At 62.1% G+C, this 9,985-nt stretch overlaps 1 protein-coding gene across 1 annotated transcript in view; it reads left to right on the top strand.

The window, feature by feature from the left end:
* The window catches only part of LMF1 (lipase maturation factor 1), a 65,184-nt gene extending 56,956 nt beyond the window's left edge, over nucleotides 1-8,228 (top strand). The window contains exons 7-11 of the mRNA XM_007957492.1: nucleotides 2,041-2,224; nucleotides 2,341-2,494; nucleotides 3,011-3,194; nucleotides 3,687-3,799; nucleotides 8,054-8,228. Of these exons, the coding sequence (XP_007955683.1) occupies nucleotides 2,041-2,224; nucleotides 2,341-2,494; nucleotides 3,011-3,194; nucleotides 3,687-3,799; nucleotides 8,054-8,228 (810 nt within the window). The remainder of the gene's footprint in view (nucleotides 1-2,040; nucleotides 2,225-2,340; nucleotides 2,495-3,010; nucleotides 3,195-3,686; nucleotides 3,800-8,053) is intronic.
* The last annotated feature ends 1,757 nt before the right edge of the window (nucleotides 8,229-9,985 follow it).

Below are 9,985 nucleotides of genomic sequence, written 5' to 3'. Positions count from 1 at the left end.
AAACCACACCCACTGCCTGGAGTCCATTCTGACCCACAGCGCCCCTAGAGGACAGAGTGGAACTGCCCACAGGGTCTCCAAGGCTGTCAGTCTTCATGGGATCCGACTGCCTCATCTTTCTCCCAAGGAGTCACTAGTGGATTTGAACTGCCAACCTTTCAGGTAACAGTGCAATGATTTAACCACTGCACCACCTGGAGTCCTTTTAGGATCAGGACAGACTTTAAAGATGGGCTGCATGGACGTCCCACAGGTGCCTCAGCTTGTCTGCTCCCGGCCTGTCAGTGCAGTCACGGCACAACACTGGTCCACACCCGTGAATGCCCCCCCCCGTGCCTCCGCCCCCGCCGTGCCTCCGCCCCCGCCGTGCCTCCGCCCTGCAGCCTTGCACTCTTCACATGGCTGCGCACATGCCACGTGTGGATGCACCACACGTCCTGCTGACGGCTGGTCGCCGGTTGCAGTTTCTTGTTCTTGTGAATAATACCACTGTGAACATTCAAGTCCTGTGGACACGAATATTCATTTCTCGGGTGCAGGCAGTCCCCAGATGACGAACAAGTCCCATCTCTAAATCTGTCCTTGAGTAAAATGTGTGCCTAAGTGGTGTCTGGTGGGGTAGTGTCTGAGGCACCTGACTGCTAACCAGAAGGCTGGCGGTTCAAACCCACCAGCCACTCCTCAGATGGAAGATGGGGCAATCTACTTCCCTAGAGATACCACCTCAGAAACTCAAGGAGGGGTCACTGTGAGTCAGATCAACTAGATGGCAGTGAGTTTGGTGTTTGGGGTAAGTGGTGTCTTAGGCTGGGTTCTCTAGAGATGTAAAACCAGTGAAGCTTATAGAGGGACAGAGACAGAGAGATAAATTTATCTCAGGGAAGTGGCTCACATGGTTATAGAGGCTGGCAAGTTCTGAGTCCATGGGTCAGACATCCAGCCAGAGGCCCCTCCTGACTCACGCAGCTGTAGGGGCTGACGGACCCAGGACCAGCAGGCAGTGTGGCAGGCCACTGGCTTCGGGGCTGAGAGTCCCAGGACCGGCAGGTAAAATGGCTGTGAGGGCAACAACCCCAAGATGAGCAGGCGGTACGGCAGGTCACTGGTTCGAGTCCAGGAACCAAGGGCAATGGTGACCCAGATGCAGGAGCCAGATCCAGCAGAAAGCAGAGACCATGCCCAGGACGCCCAGTGCACTGGGTGCACGCCCTTCCCACTGATGGGCAGCTCACAGCATGTCCGTCTGGAGGTGATTACATTGCATCAGAGCCCATCTTGGGGAATAACACATCATAACTGCTACACGGCTGAGCACCGTGGCCCAGCCAAGCTGACGCCCAGCCTGGACCATCACAAGCTGGAACAGTAGGTGCGGGCTGTATCCAGCGTCTGCTGGTCAGTTGTTGTCTTAGTGTGTGTTGCACAGCGTACTTCCTGTGGTACAGACGTTAATGTGGCACTTCCAGATGGTCTAGGACATCTTTAGTGTGACAACGATAATGACACTGCCTGGATGCGTCTCACAGAGTAACACCCACTTGTTACCACGCACCAGTGTATGCACCTCAGATTTTTCATCCAGGAAAGCTGTAGGGGGTGGCTTCTGGGTTAGACGTCAGTCAGATGTCTGTAACCTGAGGACTGCCTGTAACCACCTGGGGGTGGACTTAGTGGGTTAGACATCAGTCGGATGTCCATAACCCGAGGACTGCCTGTAACCACCTGGGGGTGGACTTGGTGGGTTAGACGTCAGTCGGATGTCCATAACCAGAGGACTGCCTGTAACCACCTGGGGGTGGACTTGGTGTTTAGACATCAGTTGGACGTCCATACCCGAGGACTGCCTGTAACCACCTGGGGGTGGACTTGGTGGGTTAGATGTCAGTCGGATGTCCGTAACTGGAGGACTGCCTGTAACCACCTGGGGGAGCCAGGGATCTTCGGGTGCTGAGGTCTTCGTGGGGCGTGCCCTTGGCTCCGGACAGCCCTGCCCCCAGGACGGCTCCTCCCAGACCCTGGCCAAGCATTGTCTCCCCCCAGGTGCTTCTCATCATCAGCGGGAACCTGAGCTTCCTGAATTGGTTGACCATCGTGCCCAGCCTGGCCTGCTTCGACGACGCCGCCCTGAGCTTCCTGTTCCCCTCTGGGCCTGGGGGCCTCAAAGATCAAGTCCTGCAGCTGCAGAAAGAGGAGGCCCAGGGGGCCCAGCCCGTGCAGACATGGGGTAGGTGACATCGGTGGCCTCCATGGCCTGTGGGGCTGGGACAGAAGAGGCAGATGGAGGCCGGGTGAGGGGACTTGGCCCCAGGAGCCCAGCAGCTCACCCCGTCTCTTGGTCAGGCTGTGTGGTGCGGTGGGCTGTCCACCTCACGCTGGCCGCCCTCATTGGCTACCTCAGCATCCCTGTCGTCCTCAACCTACTCAGCTCACGGCAGGTCATGAACGTCTCCTTCAACCCGCTCAGGATCGTCAACACCTACGGGGCCTTTGGAAGGTACGAGCCCCAGGGGTCTCATCCTGATGACCCCTCAAGCCTGCCCCAGTGTCACGTCATGATAACTGACTGCATCTGCGAAGACCCCTTTTCCAGACAAGTTCACATTCTGAGTTTGCAGGGTTTGGCCCTAAGCATGCCTTTCGGGGGGCACAGTTGGGTCCACACACTCACTGTGGGAAACGTAGCAGATGCAGAGAACAAGGGGCCAAGAACCACAAGAGGCCTGAGCACCAGTAGCTGCACGGAGCGCCCCGAGGCCGCCCCCCCCCCCCCCCCCCCCCCCCCCCCCCGCACGTCCCACCACTCCCAGGCCCAGCCCAACAGCAGGACGGGCGCCCAAGGCAGCCTGGGAGTGAGCTGCTCTGTCCCTCGGCTGGCCCCAGTCCTGGGACCCCAGAGGAGGCCAAGGTCCCAGAACCCATGGTGGTGTGGGCGAGACCAGGCTCCCCAGCCCCACAGGCAGTAGGTGGGCCGCTGGGGGTGCAGCCCGACCCTGACCCCACCCTCTCACAGCATCACCAAGGAGCGCACGGAAGTGATCCTCCAGGGCACAGCCAGCCCCAACGCCAGCGCCCCCGACGCCCTGTGGGCTGACTACGAGTTCAAGTGCAAGCCGGGGGACCCCAGGCGGCGGCCCTGCCTCATCTCCCCCTACCACCACCGCCTGGACTGGCTCATGTGGTTCGCGGCCTTCCAGGTCCGGCATTGCCCAGCCCTGGGGGAGACAGGCCAGCCCAGGACCCCAGCCGTGGACGGGCCGGGCCGGCGCCGAGCCCCAAGCCCTGGTGCTGCCTGGGCCCCAGGCCTCCGAGGCCCTCCTCCCTTGACCCCCAGGGCCCTGCCCGAGGACCAGACAGCCCAGGGCTGCAGGGAAAGCCTTACAGAGGCCTGGAAGGAGTCCAGCCCTGGCTGGGAGTCGGGGACCCTGCCCCCCCGCCAGACCCGGTCTCCCTGGGAGACTCCCATTCCCCATCCCCACCCCCTAGACCCCAGCCTGGCCCCAACTCTGTCAGGCTTCCCAGGAGGCCGGACAAACGGGAAGCGGGGAGCTTTGTGGGGCTGTGGGGGCTGCTGCAGGCAGACTGTCGTCCCAGAGCCCTGCCCCCGAGTGCGGTCTCAGGCAGTGGCATGACCCGGGGGATGCACAGGTGTCCCCAGCCGCGGCTGACGCCGGCCTGCCTCCCCACAGACCTACGAGCAGCATGAGTGGATCCTCCACCTGGCAGGCAAGCTGCTGGCCAACGACGCCCAGGTGCTGTCCCTGCTCGCCCACAACCCCTTCTCAGGCGCGGAGCCCCCCAGGTGAGACGGCCAGGCCCTGGCCCTCCGCCCTGCACCCCTCACGGGGGCCCAGGTGACAGGCGTGGAAGACTTCTCAACTCTGGGGGCGAGGGAGGGGCAGGGGACGGCAGGGGGGAGATGCTAGGCCCACACCCAGGAATCTGACCTGCGGACCCCGGGGAGCACAAGTCACAGGGAGGGAAGAGGACTGGGGCTTGGCCGTGTGGGTGGGAGGGTGTGGTGTGGCAAGGTGTCCCTGGGGGTGGCAAGGTGTCCCTGGGGCGGGGGCGCTCCTGGAGCCTGGCACCAGGGGCAGGGAGGCCCCCACATCCAGGCAAAGCCTCGGGTCCTTGGTTCTCAGGTCTGGGGGCAGGGCACCCCCTCTGTCACCGTGGGGGGAATTTGTTGACTGATGGCGAGAGTGCCCCCGGCACTGCTGTGGGCTTCAGAACTCCCAGGGCGACAACGACGCAGCCACACACGGGAGCCAGGCTGCACAGGGGTCTGCATGCTGGGCTCCGGGGCCTCCAGGGGGTCAGACCCCAGGCAAGACCACTGTGCTGTCTTGGCCCAACTCCCACTCTGCAGAGGAGACTGGGTGGGCGTGGGGGTGGGGTGGCCTGGAGACCCCAGGAGGCAGATGGACTCTCTGACCGGCGTTTGCTCTGCCCCCGGGAATGTGTGATTTATGGGAGGGGCAGCAAACCCCGCGACGTAGGAACAGAGAAGTGCGGTTGGCACGTTTCCCTCCCCAGCACCCGCCAGCCGTCAACTCTGACAGAAAACACGCTCCCTGTTTTCCCTCCAGAAAGCCTCAGCTGTGAGCGGGGCAGCTGCCGTGGGGCCTGGTCACAGCTGTCGGGCCGGGCCGGGCCCAGGGCTGCATTGCGGTCAGGCCCGCCTGAGGGCCGGGGAGACGGTGGGCAGCTGCCCCGGCGTGAGCACCTTCAGGGCAGTGCCTGGTCTAGTGTTTGACCCCTCTGGGGGCCCGGCCCAGCCAAGCTGACGTGTCTCCTACCTGTGCGCTTTCTCTGGAAAGAACGGACAAGAAGGTGGACCAGCGTGGGACTGTAGGGCCCGGGGGACAACAGGGCGATGAGCCCCTGGGTTTTCCCTGTGTCTCGTGGAGCCCAGACTTGGAGCCAAGGAAGCCAGCAATTGCAGACCAGCCACAGGTCCAGACCAGCCTCCCTCCGGCCAGAGGGCCAGGACGGGGCAGCCAGCAAGACAGAAAACTGTCAGCCAGACACCACAGAAAACAACAAGATACCCGCCTCCGCGGCCAAGGCAGGCAAAGGCCCAGGGGGGACGTGGACCTCACCAGGCCCTGGGGTGGTGCCCCAGCCCCTCAGCCCTCCCACTGGGCTGGGGTCAGACACTCATTCCCAGGGGGCAGTGAGCAGCCTGCCTGGCACTGGACTACTAACCAGAGCGCTGGCGGTGCAAAGCCACCAGCAGCGCCTTGGAGTAAAGGCTGAGTGATCAGCTCCCATGAAGACCACAGCCAGCGGGTTGGAGACATAGAGGGGGTTCTTGAAATAAAGCACACGAATACTCTAGGGACCTTTATACAGTCTTTCCAAACTGCTTTTCAGGAAAATTATCCTGATTCACAGCAGCCAAAATCAAAGCTAAAACCCGGCACAGCACCCCGTCATTAGCACTGAGCATTGTAATTATTTAAAAAAACAGACAAAAGGTTACAGCCGAGCAGACCCTACAGGGCCGTTCTGGCCTGTGCGGCACGGGGTCGGCGTCAGTCGGAATCGACAGCAGGTTCCGGGGCTTGGGTTGGTTGGTTCCATGCTGTCGGTGGAGAACGCATGAAGAACCTGGACGTCAGCTCCCAGCGGGCAGTAAGGAGGCAGGGCCCCCACCGTTTGCCAGCAGGGCGTCTGAGGAAGCCAGCTAGTGAGAGAAAGGTCCCCAGTGAAAATCACTCAGCGCAAGACCAGTAGGGTGTCTTACAGAATGAAGACTGTCTACAGACGTCGGAACTGTCTGGTGATGGAGGTTTAACGCGGCCGTCCTGAGACTGCTCCCGCAAACATGCCAGGAACAGACGAGAAGTGGTCTCCACAAACAGGACATGAAGAGGAACCACGTGGAAGTAGATGAGCTGAAAAATACAGTAAAACTCGGATGAAACCTCCACGGACAGGCTCAGCAGCAGAGCAAGGGGACAGAGGAAAGAACCCGTGACTTCAAAGATGTTCGGTGCCATCCAGTCAATTGTGACTCATACTGGTGCAGTGGTTAAAGCATTTGGCTGCTAACCAAAAGGTCAATGGTTCAAACCCACCAGCCACTCTTTGGGAAAAAGATGTGACAGTCCTCTTTCAGGAAGATTGACAACCTTGGAGACCCTGTGGGCAGTTCCACTCTGTCCTCTAGGGGCGCTGTGGGTCAGAATGGACTCCAGGCGGTGGGTGTGGTTTGGGCTTTGCTTCTGTGAAGACTGACAGCCTTGGAGACCGTGTGGTGCAGTTCCGCTCTGTCCTCTAGGGGCGCTGTGGGTCAGAATGGACTCCACGGCAGTGGGTGTGGTTTGGGCTTTGCTTCTTCGAAGATTGACAACCTTGGAGACCCTGTGGGCAGTTCCACTCTGTCCTCTAGGGGCGCTGTGGGTCAGAATCGACTCCAGGCGGTGGGTGTGGTTTGGGCTTTGCTTCTGTGAAGATTGACAGCCTTGGACACCCTGTGGGCAGTTCCACTCTGTCCTCTAGGGGCACTGTGGGTCAGAATTGAATTTCCAAGATTGACAACCTTGGAAACCCTGTGGGCAGTTCCACTCTGTCCTCTAGGGGCACTGTGGGTCAGAATTGACTCTAGGCAGTGAGTTTGGTGGGGTTGTTTTGTTTTGTTTTGTTTTTTTTGAGTCAAACTGCCCATAGTGTTTCCAAAGCTGTAATCTTTAACAGAAGCAGACTGGCACACCTTTCTCCCACAGAGGAGCCAGTGTGTTCGAACCACAGACCTTTCAGTTAGCTGACAAGCACTTAACTACTGCAGCCGAGCACTAAACCACTGCACCACCAGGATGCCTCTCAGTTCAAGGTGGGACGGTTGAAATCGCCCCATCTGAGCAACAGGCAGGAAATCATGTGGAAGGCAGGGAGCAGAGGCCTTGGCACCCAGGAGTCCCCCTGTGGCGAGGAAGGCCAGACACACCTGGGTTTGATCGCGCACGTCCCAGACACGGCCTCCAGGAGTCATCCCCGAGCAGGACCCTGCGTGCTCGGGGACACACTTTCCAAGGCAGACCCGGCGAGCTCACCTTGGAGGCTGGAGTCCACTCTGCGTGCCTCTCCGAGTTCCAGTCCCCAGACTGACCGCCCTTCGCTCCTTAGACAGCTCGGGGAGCCGTGGGGGCCCAGGCTTCTTGTCACTGTGTCAGAGCCACCCAGAGGGCCCAGAAGCTGCCAGAAAACTGAGGAAGGTGCAAGTTGGGGGATGGGAGAGAGAGGCACCTGGGCCTGCAGGCGGCCGGGCCCTGGGGTTTGGCTGAGGGCCAGCCAAGCACCCTGAATGGTGTGGGCCAGACCCGTCATACCCCCGATACTCGGGTATCAGGAGGGCGTCTCAAACCCACAGGGCACCCCATTAGGCCTCCACCAGTGCACGGGACGGAGGGGACAGGCTGGCTGCACTCCCTGGGCCGTCTGACGGTCGGGCCAGACACAGGGCCTGACGGAGTGTCCCCAGCCCCTGCCTGCTCTGTGTCCAAATGTCCCCTTTTAGGAATAGTTGTCTGGTTATTACTGCCTTCGTGGTGGAGACCAGTGGGGTCCTGAGAACTGCCGTCAGCGTGGCTGAGGGTGTTGGCTCCACATGGGGCTCCCTGGCTCCTCCCTTGAGGTGTCTCCATTTGTGGGTGCTAGGCTCAAGCTCAGAGGGTCCTGAGGTCACCTGACCTCACACAGCCTACCCTCCTGCAAGGGGGACCCAGGACCTCAAGCCTGAGGCCCCCTGAGATCTGCAGTTTTCAGTGCCTCAACTCAGGGTCTCCCTGGTCCATCAGCAGAGCATGGGCCAGGCACGGGAGGGCTGGAGTGGGTGTCAGGGGCACGGGCTGCCAGGGGTGGGATGGGCAGGTGGGTGCATGGGTTGGCTGGGGTGGGCCGGGCAGGCGGGGGCTCGGGCTGGCAGGGGTGGGCCGGGCAGGCGGGGGCTCGGGCTGCCAGGGGTGGGCCGGGCAGGCGGGGGCTCGGGCTGGCAGGGGTGGGCCGGGCAGGAGACTCAGGAGCTGGCTCACTGACCCCACCTCCTCTGCAGGTGGGTCCGCGCAGAGCACTACCGTTACAAGTTCAGCCTCCCGGGGGGCCAGCACGCAACAGAGGGTAAGTGGTGGGTCCGGAAGCGGATCGGCCCCTACTTCCCACCACTCAGACTGCAGGACCTGAAGGGCTACTTTGAGGCCAGGGAGTGGCCGCACCCGGAGCCCGCCTAAGGGGCCGTGTTGAAGAGGGCCCCCGCCAAGGGTAGCCCCACGGAACCCAGGCGTGTGGTCAGCACTCTCCCACCTGCTGGGGTCCCATCTGCCTACCCACCGCGGCGGTGGTTTCAATAAAATGAACGTGAGGAGGGGGCGTGATGGGTGTCTGCTGGCCCCCGCCTTGTCCTTCCTGTCGACCTGTGCAGGCTGCTTGGAGACCCCAGGTGGGTGGGTGCAGGGCCCCTGGGGGTCCCGGGTGGCTGCATGTGCTCTTCTCATCCCCACGATGCAGGGTCCCTTGAAGGCCCATGTGCTCTGTCTGTCCCCGTGCCCATGTCTCAGCCTCTGAGAAACATGCACGTGGAGCCCCCAGGACCAGCCCTGCCTGGGGCCTGTCCGAGCCCCAGTGCCGCAGCCCCTGCCCCGTGCCCAGGGCCGGCTCTGTCTTCTCCCATCCTCAGCCATCCTCGGCTGAGACCCTGGAGGGTCTGGAGCCTGGGGCTGTCTCTTTCCAGCTGGAGCCAGGGCTCAAGCCCCCCGCCCCCCAGCTCTCTCAGAACCCAGAGGCGGCACCCCTCCAGGCCTGCTCAGGTGGCCGGGCTATTGGTGTGGCATGTGGGAGGTCAAGCCTGCGTGCCTGTGACCCCCAGACCTCCTGCCGTGGGGCTTCCATTCCTTATCCCAAGAGGAGAGACGGGTGGGGGTCATCAGCTAGGTCAGCCCTGGGGGGCATGAGGGTCCTGGTGTCGGGAGCAGGCTGCCGGCTCCACCCCGGAGAGACCCTCGAGGACCTGCTGCCCCTCCCACCCTCCTCCCCTGATGGGATCATGGGGTCACAGTGTCCCCGAGAGACGTGTGTACTGGAGGCAGGTCACTGCCCTGTGGCCCGGGATGCTCAACCCCTTCGTCTGGGCGACCAGGCGGCAGAAAATGGAGCCCAGACTGTGCTGGCCCCGCCTGGTCGCCAGGCGTGAGAGAACGCCATGTGGTGATGGGGGACACAGCCCTGGGGCTGCGGGGTGTCTAGACAACACCGGCCCTCTGAGCACCGGACATGAGAACCACTTTAGCAACGAGTGCACTGGGAACCTCCCGGCAGGGCCCCTCCTGGACAGACCCCCCTCTTCCTGGGTGAGCTCTGAGGGGATTCTCACAGTGGGGGGCCCACGTCTGCTAAGAACCCACAGGAGGAGGGGACGGCAGGCACCCGGCCTACCCTCAGGGTGACTGGTGCAGTCTGATTGGGCCCCAAAAACCACACCTTAGCCCCGGTCGGTGGACCACGCAGCCACTCGCCGTGGGCAGGGGTGGTGGGCTGTCCTGACAGCAGGTCCCCTCACTCCCGGCACCTGCTCACCTGCCATCACCCAGGCGTGAGGTGCTCAGCTCTCCGACCAGCCCAGCCCTGCAGCCCCCGCCCCTCCGAGTCCCCCTCACCCAGCCTCAGATGCTGGGCTCTGTCTTCGCAGTCTCTGCATCCCATGCACCTCCCTTCGCAATAAAGCCCTTTTCAAGGAAAGGCTGGGCTTTGTTGCAAGAGCTGCACGCTGTGTTTACAACAAAGAGCATCTTCAAAGCCGACCCTGAGGCACGGCGCTCCCCACAGGTATCGCTCCCACACGGGCGTTGCTCCTACATGGGTGTTGCTCCCCACGGGCGTGGCTCCCCACGGGCGTGGCTCCCCACGGGCGTCGCTCCACATGGGCGTCGCTCCCCACAGGTGTCACTCCCACACGGGCGTCGCTCCCCACGGGCATCGCTCCCCACGGGCG

Source organism: Orycteropus afer, unplaced genomic scaffold, assembly GCF_000298275.1.
Source record: "Orycteropus afer afer isolate SDZICR_OR568_19922 unplaced genomic scaffold, OryAfe1.0 scaffold00751, whole genome shotgun sequence".
NCBI lineage: Eukaryota > Metazoa > Chordata > Mammalia > Tubulidentata > Orycteropodidae > Orycteropus > Orycteropus afer.
This window is presented reverse-complemented; position numbering and strand designations above follow the sequence as displayed.